At 38.5% G+C, this 21724-nt stretch overlaps 1 protein-coding gene across 3 annotated transcripts in view; it reads right to left on the minus strand.

The window, feature by feature from the left end:
• Window positions 1-3109: 3109 nt before the first annotated feature.
• LOC145996908 (uncharacterized) overlaps window positions 3110-21724 on the minus strand; it is a 109279-nt gene continuing 90664 nt past the window's right edge. For all 3 annotated transcript variants that reach the window (XM_083133475.1, XM_083133476.1, XM_083133477.1), the window contains one exon: window positions 3110-4751. In XM_083133475.1, coding sequence (XP_082989601.1) covers window positions 3434-4751 — 1318 coding nt within the window. In that variant the 3' untranslated portion in view covers window positions 3110-3433. The remainder of the gene's footprint in view (window positions 4752-21724) is intronic.

Consider the following 21724-nt stretch of genomic DNA (forward strand, 5'->3'; position numbering starts at 1 on the left):
TTGTAATCAACATTACATATTATTTGGAGCTGGGTATATATAGTTCCAAAGTGGTAAAATTGTCCCCTCTCCATAGGAATTGAACCGTGTCGCTTTAGTGATAAGACAGCTGCATTAACCACTACGCTATCGATGGTAAACAGCCAATTTTTGTAATATCAAGTTGTTCTCGGGACCGTCACTAAATTATTACAAATAAACAGTTAAAGGATGATATACACTCCATTAAAAATAGTCGTAATTCTCTTTAAAAATTATGTTCCTTTTTTCAAAATTTCTAATGGTCACATGGCTCTTGGAAAGGCTGGTAAAACAAATCTTAACTCAGCCCTAGTTGGGGGCATACAATATACAACCAAAATATTTGAGAAATCGGAATGAAAAAATTAAAGCTTTTTGTTCCTTACTCTGAAGTACAGGTGTTCTATAAAATCAGAATTTCGTGCTACTACCTAAGAGCAATAAGCAGAATATGTTGAAGGTTAAAACCAAGAATTACGTGAGCTTGTAAATTGGTGTTTCTTCTCATGGTTCGACGTTCATTATATTTAATTAAAAAACTCTGTGTGTTCAATATCAAACTATTGTTATCCCTATGAATGTGGCAAATGTTAATCATATACAATAACATTCTCTATCATAATTCCTTTTGGTTTATATAATTATATATAATTAAACGAATATTGCATATGAACTATAGTTGATTGAAATACACGATTGTAATTTAGTACTTGTTTACAATATGATTTAAATAATTTTGGATACTTTCATGTATGTAAAAAACAACCCATGGATTTAAGAAAAAATCAAATTAGTTGATTTATTGGAACCACCAAGCCAAGGTGATATAAATCCGCAATAAACTGGGCACAAACATTTATTTTTATCTAGCACGGGACACTCTGAAGTGCTTGACCTCTGGAAAGTGGCCGAAATGCACCCCCACTTCTTCCTTCCTCCAGCTGGTGCGATGTGTTGCAGAGCATCATGCGATCACATTTTTACATTCAGTCTCAAATGTCTTACGTTTACACAGAGGCGATTACTGTAGAACTTGTTACTGAAGTTTACGCAATGACTAAAGGATACGATGATGATAATCATGAATGAAGGAATCATGTGTGTGCTTCCCGGAAATCTAACACCTTGTTGTTAAGTTTTTAATTTTGGCGGTTTTACTAATATCGCTTCCTCTCATGTAATTGATCAAGGAAAATTTTATTCTACTGCTTAGTGCTTACCTCAAAAAAGACAAATTTTGTTCTGGTTCTTCCACTCTTCCCCTGCAACCACCTTTCCGTAATCAAAATTTGACTGTATTAATAATGATACGACGATTTGGTCGACGGACGCACTGTTTCTATGCACTTGGGGGATTCACCATAGAAAACTGACCGTAACTGGCCAACCCAACACCAAACTTCAACTGAAAAGTTCCAGGCAAAGCATGCGAAATGCACATCTGTTTTTACTTAACCTTCATATTCTCCCGCCAAAAAGGTTGCGGGCACAAGGCATGCAGAGCGAGGGAAGCCAAGTAGTATCTATTTAGGAACTACAGGCAGTCATCGGAGTGCACAGACCTCTGCCCCCCTCCCCGGAGTATTCTTACAAGCGAGCACACCTGTGGTGGAACTCGAAACAAGTAGCAAATTCCTAGGAGGAAAGGGGGGGTAGACAGTTCATGTTCCATCTTATTTGAAGAGACCAATGCCACTCGTAATCTGCTTAGGAATCTGTCAGTCACGAACTTCCTGTTCTTGCTGTTAGCAGAAACTTGAGTCCAGGTTCATTTAATGAGTGCAAAAATATTTTCTCAAAATTTCTTCAGAATCAAAAATAACTTAGGAAAATATAGTCTCATTTTTTAGGGCACGACTGGGGGGTTGGGCAAATTACCATATTTACCCCTCCCGATGATGAGTGAAGGGGATGTTGCCCCCTGCTTCAGACGTCCTGCTCCAAAAGACTTCTCCAGAAAACCACAATCATTGAAGCTGTTGAAATTTTGGAAAGCTACTCAATTTAGAGCATTTCTGTTATATTTTGGGGACTATGGTTTTGAAAGATGTGTTGCCAGAGCATTTATTTAATCATTTTCTTGTCCTGCATGTTTATTTGTTCATTTTGGCCAGCACTGACCTTAATAACGTGGAAAGATGGCAAAATCTTGCACATAAACTTCTTCATTGTTTCATTAAATATATTCCAAAGTATTATTCTCCTGAACTTTTGATATACAATTTTCAAAATTTATTACATGTAGTTGAAATTGTTTCTAGCTTGGTCCTTTAGATAAATATTCTGCATTTCTATTTGAAAATTTTATGAAAACAATTAGGAATGGTTCGTGGTCCACAAAATTCTTTGGAGCAGGTAGCTAAAAGACTAGGAGAAAAATATGGCCAGCACAGCAATAGCCATAGCATTAAACATTCCCCTGTTTATACAAATGACTGCATCAAATCTATACTTTTGAATGAAAATGAGAATTGTATTGTGGGAATAACCTCACCTGATATTTGCTTCTTAACGAAAGATGGTGATGTTGTTCTTGTAAATAAACTCCATTGAAAAGGATTGAATGATTGTTTGTATAATTTAAATTGTAAAGTTTTCATAAACAAATTGGATACTTTCACTTCACCTCTTCCAAACAGTAAATTTTTTATGTTTAAGGTAAAAATGTAAGAATGGAGTTATTGTATCCTAATCTTTACATAAAAAGTGTATTCTTACACCAGATTTCGCTGACACATCATCATTTGTATGTATTCCATTTTGTAATAATAAGCTATTCTATTGAAATGACATTGTATGTTCTTTGACACCTGAATTATCAACCTCATGCACCTTCTTTCCTTCAATAAATACAGTACAATAGCATCTTGCTACTTTTTTGTAATGTATGAAGGTAATTATCTTGAATAGTGTATGGAAAATTCATTTTTCTTATTGGCTCTGCTAAGAAATGTTTTACTTTTATAAGTGATAAATACACAAGTTTTCTATCATTCCTTGTATTTTTCTCCTGCAGTGTTTGAAAATGTCTTAATATAATTTCATTAAATTTTTATAGCTACAAGAAGTGATTCAATTGTTTGTAAAATATTTATTAATATTATAAACATACACTTGCCAGAAGTATTAACATTGACATATAGTTTGTTGGTTTTTGGATTGAGGGTTAAGGGTTGGGAAAGTTTTTCCACTGCGGTTAGCCCAACGCTGACAAATAGATTTGGATGGAAGACTATTCGCAAAGTTTTTCCATTGTAGTTGGGCCAACATTGGCAAATAGTTGGTTGGGAGATTGATGGCAAGGCGGACATCGACAACAGTTGGCACAAAAAATCTACCTTTGTAACCATTTACAAACGCTAGCCCAACCCATATATGTGCTACGAGTAAATATATTTTTGCACTGAGGGAACTAATGTGGACGAATTCCATCATGGATTCTCAAACGCCTTTTCAAGTGTTCGCATTGAGTAAATATATTTTTGCACTGAGGGCACTCATGTGGACGAATTCCTTCATGGATTCTCAAATGACTTTTCAAGTCTCCACTACGAGTAAATCTCTTCTTGCACTTGGGGCACTCATGTGGACGAATTCCTTCATGGATTCTCAAATGCCTTTTCAAGTGTTCGCTTCGAGTAAATATCTTTTTGCATTGAGGGCACTCATGTGGACGAATTCCTTTGTGGATTCCCAAATGCCTTTTCAAGTGTTGGCTTTGAGTAAATCTCTTTTTGCACTGAGGGCACTCATGTGGACGAATTCCATCATGGATTCTCAAATGCATTTTCAAGTGTTGCATTTGAGTAAATCTCTTTTTGCACTGAGGGCACTCATGTGGACGAATTCCATCATGGATTCTCAAATGCATTTTCAAGTGTTGGCTTTGAGTAAATCTCTTTTTGCACTGAGGGCACTCATGTGGACGAATTTCTTTGTGGATTCTCAAATGACTTTTCAAGTGTCCACTTTGAATAAATCTCTTTTTGCACTGAGGGCACTCATGTGGACGAATTCCATCATGGATTCTCAAATGCAATTTCAAGTGTTCGCTTTCAGAAAATCTCTTTTTGCACTGAGGGCACTCATGTGGACGAATTCCATCATGGATTCTCAAATGCATTTTCAAGTATTTGCTTTGAGTAAATCTCTTTTTGCACTGAAGGCACTCATGTGGACGAATTCCATCATGGATTCTCAAACGCCTTTTCAAGTGTTTGCATTGAGTAAATATATTTTTGCACTGAGGGCACTCATGTGGACGAATTCCTTCATGGATTCTCAAATGACTTTTCAAGTCTCCACTACGAGTAAATCTGTTCTTGCACTTGGGGCACTCATGTGGATGAATTACTTCGTGGATTCTCAAATGACTTTTTAAGTCTCCACTACGAGTAAATCTCTCTTTGCACTGAGGACATTCGTGTGTTTTGACATGGCGCTTTAAATGTTTATTCTCTGTAAATAATTTTTCACAATGATGAGCACAATTGAAAGAATATTTCTTTTCCTTGATTCCAGGTTTGATATTAATGTTTTCTTTTCGATTGGGGGTATTCTTGTACTTACGTTTAATTAAAGTAACTGATTTATCGATTGATTTTTCATTACATCTTAGTAATATGGTTTCAATGGTGTGATGATTTTCCATACCTTCAATACACATGATCCCGGATGGTTTCCCACAATTTTTGATAAAATCCGGTGATATTACATTTCCTTCCTTGTTCCTGAAACAGAGCATTTTAATATGCTAAATTAATGAGAATAAAATATCATGTAACAAAGACTACACCCTAAAATTTATGTTTCCACAAACATGTGTAATTTTATTCCACAGAAATGCGAGTTATTCTATCCATTTCTACTTCACGGCAATTACTTACCTTACTTTACATTCCACAGCAGTAGTGTATTCGCGATTAAAATTATCCGATATGACATCTGGTGGGATTTTCCGGAACTACTCTATGTAGGATACTACCTTCCTTGTTCCTGAAACAAAAACTACACCCTAAAATTTATGTTTCCACAAACATGTGTAATTGTATCTCTCATTGGCATGTAAAAACCTTTACATCCACAGACATGCGAGTTTTTCTATCCATTTCTGCTTCACGGCAATTACTTACCTTACTTTACATTCCACAGCAGTAGTGTATTCGCGATTAAAATTATCCGATATGACATCTGGTGGGATTTTCCGGAACTACACTATGTAGGATACTATGTTGGAACTACTATGTAGGATACTATGCTGTTTTAAAGTAGTTCAAAACATGGGAAATGTTTGAAAGAGTAAAGTCTACTGTCCAGTTTTTGGCTCTAAATCGTCTTCTGGGTTATGACAAGTGAAAAGTTTGCATGTTTTTCCACACCGTGGAATCAACACAATGAAATTTGTAAATAACTCAGGAAAAACAGAATTGATCGACAGAAGATTGGTATGGGGGGATCATACTGAAATGCGGCAAGGAAATTATGAAGAATGCAAGAGTATGTTCATAGTATTTTCCGAAAGATGATTCTCATACTTGAAAGTAGAGTTTTAAATTGTTCTCTATGAATAAAACATTTCTTTTCGAAAATAATGTAGTATGCATGAAATTTTGGAACAGGTGCAAGTCGATTAAGTGCGAAGATGAAAATAGTTTGAGAATTAATTAATGTCTGTAATCATAAAGATAACCAGAAAAAGAAAATCGACATGATATTGTTGTTGTTTCATTCAGTAACTCCTTTTTCAGTGAAGACAGCCTCGATTAAATTGTGAATTCTACTATTATTATTATCCTGTGTTATTATTAAACCAGCCTGCCTCTTTGGGGGGGGGGGGAAATTGCAACGGTATGTTTACATTTTCTCCTGTCCAATATTTGCAGGTGAATTGCTTTATTTACAAATCATTTATGAAAGCCCCAGTTACAACCAAGGTGCACATGAAACAGCACTGCTTTGAAAAACCAGTGAGTATACATTGGTTTTGTCTGCCTTTTCAGTGTTATTTTTGCCTATCATCATTAAATGCTTCGTTCTCAGCACAGCTTTACCTTCTTTATGGTTCCTGGAATACACATCGCATTTGCAATATTTAAAAATATCGCGTAAAACGCACCAAGGTCGGTAGCTAAGTAGTGCTTCAATTGTTTTTTTTTCTTGCTCGTTACATATCATGGGAGCAAATCTAAAAATCTTATATACGAGAAGTGTGTAATGCTCTGTTTAAACGAAAATTCATGAATGAAAAAGTTCATTTTGTGTTAATTGATCGAAACAAACATTGAAATCGAAGTTGAAATATGAAAAATTTTCCTTCTTGTGATTAATTTGGTTGGTATTTGACACTGAAAATTGTGAATATTTGTAGTGATGCATTTTGTGGGAATGCGTCACATTTCGCGGCATGTATGGATTAATTGACAACAGACAGAAAAGAAATTCACAATGCATGATCACTCGTGCACTCTACTTCATATATAAATCCACACTTTTATTGTATCTAACATCAGACAATTACCCAATAGGAATGTAGGACCATGCTTTTGCGTTGAAGCATGCATTTCTACATGTATGTGACCTTACCTATAAAATGTGAAACACCAGTGTTGCAATATTCATGTATAAAGAACAACGAACACAGATACTCGAAACAACTGTGAGAAAGGGGCAAGTAGCAAGGAGTTCTTGCACGTACGTACTAAATGTTAAAAGAAAGAAGTTATAGCCTAGTTTCACCACACCTGATACATTTTCACAGATTCAAATTAATGTAACTTGATTATAAACATGCTCTGACAAATGGATTTAGGGAGAATCAGGGTTGGCAAAATTTGTTTTTTTTATAAACGAAACAAAACATACAGTTTTTCTTGTTTTAAGCATTTTTTAAACATTGTTTTAAACAGGAACTGAAAAAAACATGTTTTAAACAAATAAAACATTTAATCTCCTTATCATCCAAGGATGGACTGTGTTCTTATTATAAGGTAAATGTTTGACTAACTTCCTAAAATACATATTTATGTTAGTCTTAAATCTAGGTGTGTGCTGGATCCCTAAAAGTTAGGACCGGGATCGGGAAAAAAATTTCCCATCCCGATCCCTACTTTGGGTAATGGCATCCCGACTTCTTGGAATCCTGAACAGTCAGCAAATACTGAATGGTAATTTTAAAAAGTCATTAATTCTCGACGTTTTCTGCATTGTATATGTCTGGAACTTGTCAGAAATTGATAGTTTTTGTACCAGAAAAGCAAACAGAATCACTTAAGGTAAAAATGACTTGTAGGACTCAAGATTTCCAGACCTTCGGGAAATTTCGAACATTTCCCGTCCCGAAAATTTCCCGAATTTGTCTGGAAATTGTAAACATTTCCAGTCTCGAATGTCGGAATTAAAAAAAAAATATATACTTTACAGATCCCGTCCCGATCCAAGAAATTCTGTCCTGCACGCGAGATTTTTTTTTTACAAACAGCTATGCCATATCTGGTTAATTATCCAATCAGATCCAAGGATTTGTTTCCCGTGCGTTTCCACGTAGTTCTCTCGTCTGCTATCCAACTTACGATGGATGGTTCTGGTGAAGCTTTTGTTTTAACTTTTGCAAGTGATATCGGCAATGGCAACGAACCATAGGCGTGAGCTCAGGGGTGTAAGAGAGGGCAGTTGCTCCCCCAATACTCTCACTTAGAAATTTTGTGTTCAGAAAGAAAATATGTTCCTGCTAAGGATGTAAAATTAATTACCATTATACATAGTGCGGGAATAAAAACGTGTGTGTGTGTCAGTGTTCGGAAAGTTACTTTTAAAAATGTAACTAATTTTAGTTTCAGTTACTTGCTTAAAAAATCAAATTTAGAGTTACTCATTTTAAAAAGTAACTCAGTTACAGTTACATGTACTTTAAAGGTAACTGTAAGTTACTTTTACAATTACTTACTGTTAAAAATTTTCTTGCAACAAAATTACAAAAATCAATCATTAATTGTAATAACATATATTGTGAAAACTAACATGTATTTTACTTATGTTACTGGTACATAATATAAGACTTTGTATATTTATATTTATTACAAAATAAAGTGCTCTGCAGTGCTTTGCGCGATGCCATGAAGGTGTATAGGGGATGTGGAGTTAGAGCTCCACACTTTTCTGATCATGACCGAAGGTGGAGGTGATGTTGCATCCTTTACACTCTCTCCAGAATTTCCTCTAGATACCCACTTCATACGACGCTGGGTGAGTGGAAAAAATTTTGGTTCTCCCTCACCGAGGATCGAACCCGGGGTTTCTTGCATGGTTGTGAGGCACCCAAACGACTTTTTTAAAAAAAGAAATACCCCTATGCGGTAGTATCCCCCGTTATTCACATCTTCTCAATGTTCACGTATGTCAATTTTCTGTATTCTCATTGGAACAAACAAAAACATCCATGTGCGAAACGAACTAGAATCCGGAACTCCTGACATAGAGTGCGTTGTGCTAACCACTCCGCCACGGAGGTTGACCTGAGCTACTGCGATTTATTATGATTGTTGTTCTTAAGGAATGTCCATTGGAGTCGGGGGGGGGGGGGGGATTCTACAAACTGTAGAGAAAGAGAGAGAGATATCACTCACCTAGATCTGTTTCCCATAAAGGGTGTGTCAGAGAGAAATAAATTTGTTGTATAATTTCAAGAGTTTATGAACCAGAAAATGATAAAAATTAAAATGTTGTAGCCTATAATTGTGCGTTATCAGTGAAGGTGAAAATGGCATTTTAAACGTACCCCTTCAATTCTCTCTGAGAGCATTACATAAACAAGCAAGAATGATGGCCACTTGAGTGTTGTAATTCACTGTTGTATCAATAATGGTGAGATCTGTCGTACCTGTTATTTCAAGAAAATGGGTTCTCATTTAAATCTGAAACGAATAGCACTTACCAAAATATATTACTTTTTCAAAATGTCCAGAAATTCTGAATAATCGTAAATAAGTGAATTCTAAACTGGACATATTTTCACTTTCATTTTTAAATTATCAGGAATAAAATCACGTGGAAACAATTGGATTGTTTCTCATTCATATGCATCTTCTTCAGTTTCCTTCATACTACCAGTATTGTTGAATTCTTTCATGAAAACACTGAAATATTGCAGTACGTCCATTTTCAACTTAAGCCGATATTATAGCAAAGGAAGAAACTATCGGATGCTGCTTACAGAAGGGTGAAGTTATAAGGTCACTGAGGAACAATCTACAGAAACAAGAGACACTTCACGGTACAAACCTGAAAATGGCAAACAGTCAGCAATAGGAAGGAATTCTCCTCCTAGAAGCTTATCTTCCCGCTGCTGGGAAATCCATTCTTTGTAAGAATTAATGTATCAAATATGTTTTTATATCACAGCAAAAACTAAATTCCAGCTCACTTTGAGTTCTAAATCACCAATAATTTATGAAACTTTCATAGTAATTTAAGTGTAGCAAAGTAACTAGTAATTTAAGTCTAGCAAAGTAACTGTTAAAACGTTATTTCTATCGTAAAAAAGTAACTCAGTTACAGTTACTCACTTTTAAAACTAACTAGTTACAGTTACATTTTCTCAAAAAGTAACAGTTACTTGTAACTGAGTTACATGTAACTAGTTACTTCCAAACACTGGTGTGTGTGCGCATGCATGCATGCGCTTGCGCATAAATTTCTATTCTTATATGTAATTCCTTCATTTTTTTATACCATTGTAATTTTTATATTCTACTTCTTTTTTCTTAATATTTCAATGTAGACTACTAACTTACATATTCAAAAATTGTGTAAATACGGTCAGGCTCAACAGCCTTAACTTCGCCATGTAAAGAAGATGAGATAAATAAATAAATAAAACAATGATGTTCCCTAATGACAGTCACTGATAAAAAAAGAATAAAATAGGTGTTCCTGTTTTGATTCTCTTGTAAGAAACAATTTTTACATGTAAATTAGTCTTCGAATCACAGAGAGGGGAAATGAAGGGGGGGGGGGGCAAAGAACATTGGTACCACGGAATTTGGAATTCTCTTGATGTACTTGTAGATTTTCGATTAGTCCGGACACACTCTATACACGGCCTTGTTTTGTAATAGAATAAAACAGTGATATGAAATGAGGTTTTTCTTTCTCCGATTGAACATTCCTGATGGCTTCCCCCCACACCTAATCGGAGGGTCTGCACAGCCAAAGAAAGGTGGAGTTGCAGGTAAATGAAAATGGAATACAGTGGAATCATGATAAATGTGCACGTGCATTACGTTGATTATTTAATGTGTGTTTTAGCAACAGGGTTGGACATCCCCACCCCCCCAAAGTCAATGACTCATCCCACCCAAAATCATGTCATGCATCCCGCTCAAATCATATCATGTGGCCCACCCAAATCACATCATTCGTGCCCTCAAACCATATCGTAATCACCACAAGGTATGTAATTACCACAGCATGTCTACCGAAAGTTACTTTTTCTTAGCTTTACTGAACACTCTACTTCATCTGCCCCTCCTCCCTAAACAGGGGTGTCCTACCCATCACTCAAGACTGTTCCTAAAATCATTCATCATAATCCCCCCAAAAATAGTATGAATGAATACGTAATAATTGATGTTGATTTGAATGAAATACCATGTTAAATTATCCTTATTTTTTAAATTGTTCGATTTTCGAAAAAACTTAAAAGGTAGCAAGCACATCGATTCGTTAAATGTAGTAAATTATACCGCATTTGTTACAACCTGTCCCGCTTCCTGCGCTTGCTGATGGCTGGCTTTTCTAGCTAAAACCACGTGGCGTTGTCGCTGCAGACTTCGTGAACTCCGTGCTGGGGAAAGCCGAAGCCAGGCAGCGAGTAATATACACGGAAATGTACAAATGTACACGGTTGCAAATAAAATACGCAAAAATACACGACTGCGAATTAAATACGCGGAAATGCACAAATATGCAAAGCTGCGTATAACATACGAAGAAATGCACAAATATACACAACATGCAAATACGAATAATTAGAACGAAGAATGGAAAAAGCAACAAAATTAATAAACTTTATTACCTTAATTTAGCAGAGAGGTTCCAATCCGATATATTTGTTCTTCATTATCTTCATCGTTTCTATCGTCATCGTCGCCTGTGTTCAGATCGATAACAAATCAATAATATCATCCATTAGTTGCTCTCTATTGAAATAAAATTCTTTGGTTTCCTGAACATGTGCGCAAGCATTGCTCCATTTCTCCTTTCATATTTTATTTACTGATGTTTCTAACGGCTCAATGGCCGCCGAATGTTTAAATTGGGTGTTATGTTTGGCAATGTATCTCTTGACTTGTGACCATATAAGTTCTATTGTATTAAAAGCACAATGGTATGGCGGCAATCGCACTATGTATGGCCATTCACTTGTGCAAACATGTCCATTTCGTATTGCTTGGAACTGGGTTTGTTTTCACACACGAGTTTATACAGTTGCGGTTTCGTCCTTTCAGCGTCATGAAAAATGTTGTGTTCCTGTAGCCATAACTGAAGTTCGCCCTTTCTCGATTTTGATGTGGGTGCTTTATTAATTTCTCTTGAATGATATGGAGTATTATCAATTACTATTACTGAGTTTGGAGGAATGTTGGGAAGTAGCTGATCCGTGAACCACTTTTATACCTGTCGCTGTCCATTTCCTCGTGGTAATCTTTGGTGGATCTGGACCTAAACATGAGTAAGGCATTTGTGACTAAGCCTAACGAAGACCCTGCATGAACGACAATGACCCTTTGACCTTTCCCTAAAGGCATGTTTACAGGTAGTGGTTTGTCGCCCTCGAGCCATATCTTTGATTTGGTATGGCCGGAATTCACACACATTTCATCCGTGTAAACAATGTGTCGACCGGCTGCTCGCAAATGTTTCATTGTCCATAGAAAATGATTTCTTCGAACCACAATGTTATTTCTTTCCATTAAGAAAGTTCTGCCGCCTTCATTTTTATTATATGTATACAAAATCCATATTTCGAAGAACATTTCTAAATGACCACAAAGCACCTTCAAAATTTATTTCTCTCCTCACTTGTTTGTAAGTATCATTTACACTGGGAATACAATCAGTTTTGTACATATCGTATATTGTGCGTCGTATGTAATCACAATCAAAATCATCCACATCACATTTCCTTTTCTTTGCATATTTTCTCTTTTTCCAGGCATCTTGAGTGGAGAATTTCTACCATCAGCCGCTTCCTTCTCACTCAGAATTCGTCGGACAGTTTTTGTGCTAAGACCCGTTGCTTTGGCTGCCCTATCCACAACAAGACTTACCGACAGAAAGCTCTTATTGTTTCGGCATGCCTCAAATGCCTCCTTCATGAAAGCATAAACACGTGTAACCAACTCTCTAGCTTTCGACTGCAGCGGTTTCCCCTTCCTGATTATTCCAGCTAAAATGACACTAAACACAAAAACGATACAAGCAAATATCACCAGAATAAATTCCATCCTGAATATTTTAAAACGCAAGAATACACAAATTCAACACCACGCTTACAAAACGAGCTTCTTCAAGACGCATACAAAAAACACGTGAGAGTTAGACCGCAACGTGGCAACACCGCTTGCGTAAGCACCTCTCTTCTGGCTTCCCGCACATTCGGATTTTCAGCACTTATGCATTTTCATTCGGATACTCACCAATGGATTCAGTGCTGAGTCCATCAGATTCCACCTCTTCCACCACAAACAGGGGCTGGTGGAAGCGGTGGATTTTAGGAATTGTGGGTAATTGTAGCCTGCTAACGGTGAGCTACAATGATGTCGATGATAATAATGCAAGTGAATTACGAGACGGAAATTTACCAAATAAACGTGTGTGTTCTGCCACTGCACTTGTAAGAAGAAATAAATCTTCCGCTTTCTTCGTACAATCCTTAGTTGTTCTTGTAAATTCATTCAACAACGGTGTTTCCATAAAAACTGAAGCAACAGCCAAAACTGCAGAGAAAGAAAGCACCTGTAGCCTCCATTTTGAAACAATTTGTGATGAAAATTCAAATGTAAGTGGTGGAATAAGTGATGATGTCAAATGAAGTTTCAGCGCTGAAAATCCAGAGGTGCTGTTCCATTCGCTCCTCACTGCCCAGCAGACGACTTTTCCCTTGTTTCTCATTGGCACCGAAACAGTCGAGGGCTCGCTAGCACTGGAAACGGGACAGGTTCTCACGTCCGTGTTGATTTACGAGACAAATTTAATCACTTATCTTTGTGAGTGTATCATTCGGACAATTGCTGTTAAAACTTTTGCATTAAAAGTAAGAATTTCATCTGAATTCTCAAGTACTCCACACTTCACTTTCCTTAACTAAAACTGTCTTGGAAATGATTTTATTACAAACAGTAAAAATTAATTTGTGTAATATGTTCATACAAATAGCTTTTAATACCATGTGTTTAGAGGAAAATTTCAGAGTGCAGGGAAAAAATATGTAATTAATGTGAAAAAAGAACATGAACTTCAGGCAATATCTACATATGTATGTTTTAAAAACTCACTAATAATAATAAAAAACTAGACTGAAGGCATTTTTCTCCCCATAATAGTGCTGCCGCCTCAAAAAACAATTCTTAAGATTGAAGCTATCATGTTCGTGCAACATCCTTCAAATAATTAACATAAATTACTGTCAATGAAATGAAATGTATGTATGTAATATATACGTTTACGGTAATTTCCATTTTCCAGGAGGGGGCCCTTGCCCCCACTTCCGGATGCTAATGTTGTGTGTGTAACACATGACTATATTTAAATTTAAACTAAAATCAAAAGTGAACACAGCATTCACTCGAAAGTTCAACCAAAATGTAAAAGGTTTTGATTATACAATAATTCTTGCAAGGAGAAAACATTGTTATGCACCTAGCTGAAAAAGATATTCTTCACTCACCAGAACTCCGATACATACGATATGGAGATGACACTTTGGTCGTTTACAAAAGGGAAGAGCAAATAGATCTACTCATGGAAAAACTTAGCAACATTCACCCCAGGTTGAAATTTACAATAGAACAGGAAAACCAAGGCATCATTAACTTCCTAGATCTAACCATCAAAAAGGAGGTGCAACAAATTCACCACCACAGTTCATAGAAAACGAGGGGCAGGGAACCAGTATATCCAGTGTGGTATGTAAGAAATTTACAGAGGGACGAGATTCTACCCACTGTCTAGAGACAGCATGAGATAATGTTTATATATTGTTGCGTGACCCGATATAAAACATATGTAATAATATATATATATATATATAAAAATAAATAATATGATTTGGTGTTTTAAGTCCACCTTTATGCACAGTAAGGCTAATCGGGACTGGACCTACAGTTTTAAAGTGGGAACCGCGAACCACTCTGTGCCTCCACCGGGTATCGAAACCGGGACCACTTTATTACAAGGTGACAATTTTAATTGGTAAATGGGGTCACTCCACACTTTGTTTTATGTCACTGAACTGTTTTAAAAAAAGCTTTGAACAAAACATACTTTTCATAATTGATGAGAAATTGTCGATGTAAATTTGTATCTTGACATAAAGAAATGGCCAAATCCACTTTATGATCAGAACAGCTAATTGGGACTTTGCCTAAAGTTTTTAAAGTGAGATTTTGACACCCACCGCCAGAAATCTAGTCTGGGACCTAACTTTAGGGGATCTGAATCAAACTTAGGCATAACTTTTGTTGGGAAGCAGAATCAAAGAGTTTTCTACCACATAAAAATAGTGCCCAAGACTAATTTGCTAAATTACTGTTACATTTGCAAAATCATAAACATTACTAATTAACTTGCATCTCAGAACCCAGGAGCTTAACACAAGTTATATTAGCTTGTTGATTCTAAAAATTTGTTAGGTGGGCAATGTAAGATAATGTATATATAACTTCATCACTAGATACATCAAGCCATCAATGGCCACGCAATTTTCCATTTGTTAAATCTCTCATGGGCAAGAAACAAAGAAACTCAACACTTTAGTTACCTCCTTCTGTGTAGATGCACTTGCATATTTTCAAAACCGATCCTTTGATCAACACAGCTTTCACTGCCACCAGCTTTATCAGATTTCGTTCATTTTGAAGGCAGATTCCTGACATAGCAGAGTCTGGAACTTGTAATGCTCACTTTTCTCACTAACATTTTAGCTTCACAAAGAAATCTAACTCTTTATTTAAAAAAAGCACACTGTTCTTTAAAAAATGACTTCGTAAAGGGCTATCGCCCTTGCGTCAAAAATTCCATGCAGGCTATCTTCATGTACTATTGTTCCACTCATACAAATAGAGACGTTCTGAGGTGACAAGTTTGAGTCACGTGACAACTAAATTTTAACTTTCACATGCATTTTCCTACCAAATTCAGGGGACAAAGAAAAGGAAAGAAGGGGAGGTGATCTTCAACACTGGCCACTTGTTTGACAGTTCCAGGAATAGAGCAGCGCTTGAGGGAACATCTGTGTTCGCCAAATGGAGCTTCAAGTTGTCTGACAGAAAATGTTACAATTGAATGGCGAAGTAGGGAAAAAGTAACTAAATTGCCAATAATTTCTTGTTTCCCCCCAGGGATAAAATTTATGAAGCAGAGAGGGGGGACACAAGTATCCAGAGGAAGGAATTCACCCCCATCCCCCCTACAAATACCACACTGAGTATCCACTCCCTTTCCAACCACCCACCCCCAGCATAAAGCCAATGTATGGCTTAACTTCTACAGAAGAGCTTTCTCGCACTGTTCAAGTGAAGAAGATTTGAAGGAAGAAATTATCATAGTGACTTACATAGGACTTCAAAATAGAAACACAGTACAACAACTCTCTACATGGTGCAGCAAAGCAGAAATGCAAGTACGACAACCTAACCTACTCCACCCAGCCAGCAGTGATGAAGCTAAATGGATTGCCTTCCCATACCACCAGACTACATCCAACCGCCTAGCCAAGACCTTGAAACAATATGACATAAAACTCGCACACAAACCAATGAACACAATAGCCAGTGCCCTAAGCAAACACAAGAGAGCATTAATTTCCCCACTACACAACCCAGGTGTATATGATGCCCAGTGTGAGTGCAACTTACACTACATTGGCAGATCCATCAGATCTGTCAACGAGCGTGTACAACAGCATTTAGCAGATGCAAAAAAAATCCCAACCCACTACCGGACTAGAAAGGCGCCTCAAGTTCACCAAACACAGGATCCAAAAAGTTTCAGTTAGACATACATCACACACCCTAATTGACACCAAAATCAAAGAGACGCATGGAATTATGCACTTTCCGCATGAGCTGAATACACAGGCCTGCGAATTTCAACTTTCTGATCATTGCATAATGTTCAAATAGTGTTTTTTTATATTTCAGGCATGCTGAATCCGGAACTAAAGTAAGTTTTTCTTCATCACATCAGGTTTCCATGCAAAATCAAAATGAATATATACAACTCTCACGCACATATGGCATTAATTCATGCCCCTCTCTCAAGCTATGAGATATTCTGATACATACCTACAAAAATAACATGGATAATTTTTAAGATGTTGCAAGCATTTAGATTTTCTTCTTGTATAAATGAATGGGTTGTCTCTGGAGAGAGGCAGACTCCAGAAGTCTGCAGTCTACTATATTTAGTAATTTTAGTTTTATAACCATTTATGCGAAGCTACTAAATTTTCCAATTTGGTTGGGATAGTTCACCATATTTACTCCCTGTTTTGACTTTTTCGAACTGCAGTCTTGATGAGAAAATGTCCTCTCTTTGTGATTAATTCACATTCAGATATGTTCTTCATTATAAGGATAATTCCATAGCGTTGGTGATCACATTCAGGGTACGAATTCCATGGCAGAAGGGGGATCTCCCACCTTCCCACCAACGATCTTGTTCTATTAAAATGTTTCTCCCATGAAAATTTTCTGAGGGTAAGAGTTTGTGTTATAACAACAAAGATAAGCAACTAGTTTGGACATCAAACATACTTTACTAAGAATAGCATCATAAACGCATACAAAGAAGAAATAACAAAGAATGACGTCTGCCTGTGTGTGAATGTTGCATACATCTTTTGTTCTTCTCTCTCTTTAGGGCTGGTGACAGCATAGGGTAAAAACGTACTTCTACAATCATAGATAAGATTTTTAAATGGAAAAGAGTAAGTACATAAAATTTCTACAATGTATGGCAGCTACATCTAGGTAGGGGAGGGGGGTGCAAATTTGGTGTAGGGTGTACGAAAATCATTCTCGTCCTGGGCGCTGAAATCTCTAGCTATCTCTCTGATAAGGAAATATTTCCTCTCGAGAGACAATTAATACATTTAATAATAATCCGTGGCGTGACAGCCCTTGAAGGGCCTTGGCCTATCTCCTGACTGCCAGTCTCCCTCCCACAATCCTACCTGGAGGTGTGGAGTTCTTCAACCGGTATTGGGGTAACATGGGGTTAGCACGTCGAACCCCCAGCCGTTATAGGAGATTTTTGAGACCGGATTATGCTACTCACTCGTAGCTCCCCAATTTCCTCATGATGATGGGTTGCCACCAGCCCTATACACTTCTAATTTCTTAAAGGCATGAATTTGATAGTTTATAAATGTAGCAAATTAATTTGTTTATAAATTTATATAAATACATTAATTAATTAATGATATTAATTAATTATTTAATAATTGACATATATTTCATGAAAATTATATATATACGTATACACATATATATACATAGTAGATAGCAACAGACAACCCTGGCTCGCCCAAGTGAGGTGGGCAAGTCGAAGCCTTTCATGACCTTACTTTTACAGGTTTTCTTTTGTGTGTGTGTGTGCCTCGAAGCATTTTATGAACTATTTTTGCGGATGCGTGTATGTGTGCCTCGAAGTCTTTCATGAGCCTCTGAATTTCATACCCTGCCGGCCCCGGCACTACCTTCCTGTTAGTACAAGAATTTCACATGTCTTGATGGTTGTTTTCCCATTAGAGTAAAGGGGGTCGCATACCTTCGTGGCCGTTTCCACAACGCAAAAAGTGAGAAAAAAAAAATTCAACATTGCCCTCTAGCGAGGCCCAGGAGCCCTTTTCACCATCCGGCTCTTTTCTTACATTACTAACCGAGAAAACGAAAACTGAGTGGCATGCACAGAAGTAAAGGATTTTAGTGCTGTTTGCTTTGCAAGAAACGCTTTAGTGTGTTAGCCATAAGCTATAAATTTGCCTTGTGAGGCGAGCCAGCACTCTTCAATCATAAGAATCGGTCGCTAATTGCACCTAGAGGCCTTTCTTAATGGGAAGGAAAAAATAAAATAGCTTCACCAGGGGAAAAAAAGTAATGCACCATAACATGCCAACTAACGTGTTCGGCTACAACAGAAGAAAAACCGACGCCTTGCTTCCTAAGTACATCAAGATATCAAGCAAGGATTTCGTCAAACCTCGTGACATGCTTGACGATGCTTTAGTCGCTTTCCGAACTGACCTACTGGCCGACATGGCCGTCCACTTGAATGGCATCATGAAGCAGTTCGAAGAGAACACTGGCAACACCTTCTTTATCTTCAACAACAACAGCATCTTCTACGAACTCCCGCTCGGTGGCGGAAGTCTCCGGATCGTGAACTTGCATCCCCTGAGCGGCGTCACTATGAGGTTGCATCACGGGAAGAGGCTGTTCAGGATCAAGCACGACAACATGAAAGCCGGAGTCTTGTACAACAACATTTCCGTCTGGGATCTTCTGTACTCAGAAGCTACCGCGACGAGCATGGAGCATCCGATACCGCTTTTCTTGGAGCTGGTGCTGTCCTATCCCGTCGCCGGCATCAGTCGTGGGTCTTAAGTAAGTCGTCGAACTTGAATAAGTAAGCAAGAACAAAATGAAGAAATGAAAGAAGGGTAGAAATCAATCAAGATAATAGTTCGTGCTCCATCTTTGCTTCATTCTCCTTCGTCTGTCATCCAAAAGCCTCAAACAAGGCTGCCTCCATCACCATGAGGGTGGCTATCGTGAACGAACTGCACAAACCTGCTCCAGAAAGTAACCCCGACTACCCTAGGTCACCAAGGGGATAGACGACCTCTGCCAGGCCAACCTCGTGGAGATAAGCATGGGAAACCTCAAGGGCCTTCACAAGATCAACAAAGGTTTCAGGTACCTGCTCACTGTCGTGGACACTTTCAGCAAAGTACGCTTGGGCGGTGCCCTTCAAGAACAAGATGGGGGTTGAGATTGCAAAAGCTTTCGGATCCGTTCTTGGCATCGGCACCTCCGAAAAAAGATCGCCTCGTTTCCTTCAGACAGGTCGAGGCAAGGAATTTTACAACTCGGTCTTCCAGAAGGTGCTGAAGGATAACGGCATCCTCCACTATTCCAGCTACAGCGAGCTAAAGGCGAGCATCATGGAGCGCTTCAACAGGACCCTCAAGAACCTCATGTGGAAGCGGTTCACTCTCCGCGGGAACTACAAGTGGGTGGACCTGATGCCAGAACTGCTGAGCGAATACAACAACCGCCACCACAGGACGATCGGAATGAAACCGTCGGAGGTGTCCAAGCAAGACGAGGGGCACTTACTCTCCGAGGTGTAGTGCAAGCAAAACCAGAGCATCAGTCGCAAGAGCGCCAAGTATAAAATAGGGGACAATGTGAGAGTGAGCAAGTTCAAGCGACCAGGTGTGTTTGATAAAGGTTTCACCAGGAACTGGTCCACCGAGATCTTCACCGTAACCGATGTTCTCCTGCCATCCTCCCCTCCCTTCATAAACACCTACAAACTTAAGAGCATCGTGGACGGCGAGGACATAGAGGGGATATTCTACAAACAGGAAATATCCTCCACCCAATTCCCGGACACGTACCTCATAGAGAAAGTGCTGTGATGCAAGAAGGGTAAACTTTACGTCAAGTGGCTGGGTCTCCCTGGTTCACAGAATTCCTGGTTAAATGCCGACAATATCGTATGAGCTGGGACGTAACCAAGAGGCTACCCAACGTCGTCCAAGGCGGTAACCAAGAGGCTACTCGACATTGTCCAAGGTGGTAAACGGAAGAAAAACGGCAAGTTCCTCCCCAAAAGCATTCGATGTCTCATAGTGGGGCCCTCGGGATGCGGCAAGACAACATTAATGGTGAACAATTTCATCCTAGCTCCCCACTGGCTTGATTGGGAGAACAGGCAGCTGTACATTTTCTCCAAAAGTCTCAAGCAAGCGAAATACAAGCAACGGATCGAGATCTACGGCGATCTGGGAATAGCCACCTTCACCTCCCAGATGGTGCCTTTGGATGAGAGTCGCGAGAATTCGGTGATCGTCTTCGATGACATCATCCTGGAAAATCAGGACGAGGTGCGAAATTACTTCACTTGAGGTCGCCACAAGGGCATCGACTGCTTTTACTTGACTCAGACCTTCTCCAAAATCCCCAAGTAGCTGATCAGGGACAACGCAAACTTTCTGTGCTTGTTGCGGCAGGACAATACCAACCACAAGCATGCTAACGATGAGTTTGTCGGTGGAGACATGTCGTACGAGGCATTCCGGAAACTCTGCTCGCATTGCTGGAATGCCGATGACTACGGCTTTGCAACGATAGACATGACTTGTAAACCGAACCAGGGGAAATATCGCAACAAGATCAACGAGTTTCTCGTAGCAGGAAATGTAATGTAATAGCACTACGTGAAAAAAGAAAAATGGAGTCTTCTCAATCGCTTAACATAACCAACCTTCCTGTGGAGCTGCTGTATCAGATCTTGAAGGCCGTGTTGGATAAAGATGACATCCATAGAATAATCGATATCGCCGATAGTTCGTCAGCATTCGCTGTGCCGTGCCAGATGGTCATGAAGGATCACATATTTAAAATCACAGGTAGGAGGATCGAGAACACCGAAGATCTTCTCGCAATAACAGAAGAGATGGGAGACAGGCTTGATGGATACCATAACCACAATGTTAGAAAATTTATAAATGCATGGTAAGAGATGAACAGCAAAAGAGATAGGATTATCAACAATATCATTTCGTTGACAGCTTTGTATTCTTTCTTCCGTCGAAATAAAATAACGAAATTGTAAAAAAAAAAAAAAAAAAACAGATAGCCCGAAACTTTATTTCGCAATGTTCAAAAGGAAAGTCAAAGAAAACATCAAGTTGATGGAATATCTTGCCAAACGATTCAAAGGGTGGAAGGAAGAGAATCACGGATATTACGAACAGAAAATCTGCAGGAGCAACCGCTCATCGATGCCATCGGCGACCTGGGCAAAGAAATCAAGGATGTTGTCAAACACAACAAGGATTTGATCACGGAGCTGTGCCATTGGCGGTTCATAACATCACGGATTATCCGCTCACTCCTACTTCTCCAACAACTTTCCAGCTGCCTCTGCTTCCCACTAGGTGCATGGTGTTGAGTTTCCTGGGTAACTTGTCGTCAGTTTCAAAACCCAACACTTTGTAATACGAACTGTCTGGCTTCGAGAGGGTCATGGTCGAAGTTAGTCTGGGGTTATCCATCCTGTCAATGATGGTGTCGTGCTTTCTCACTTCCACCTGGGAAAAGAGGTGGGGAACGAAATTGTCTAACAGCCTGATGTTGGCTCCTGCAGGGTAAGCTGCATCTTCGTCCTTGGTGACAATTTTGAATCTGATGTA

The sequence above is a fragment of the Lepisma saccharinum genome, chromosome 13 (assembly GCF_977018435.1).
Source record: "Lepisma saccharinum chromosome 13, izLepSacc3.1, whole genome shotgun sequence".
NCBI classification, from domain to species: Eukaryota; Metazoa; Arthropoda; class Insecta; order Zygentoma; family Lepismatidae; genus Lepisma; species Lepisma saccharinum.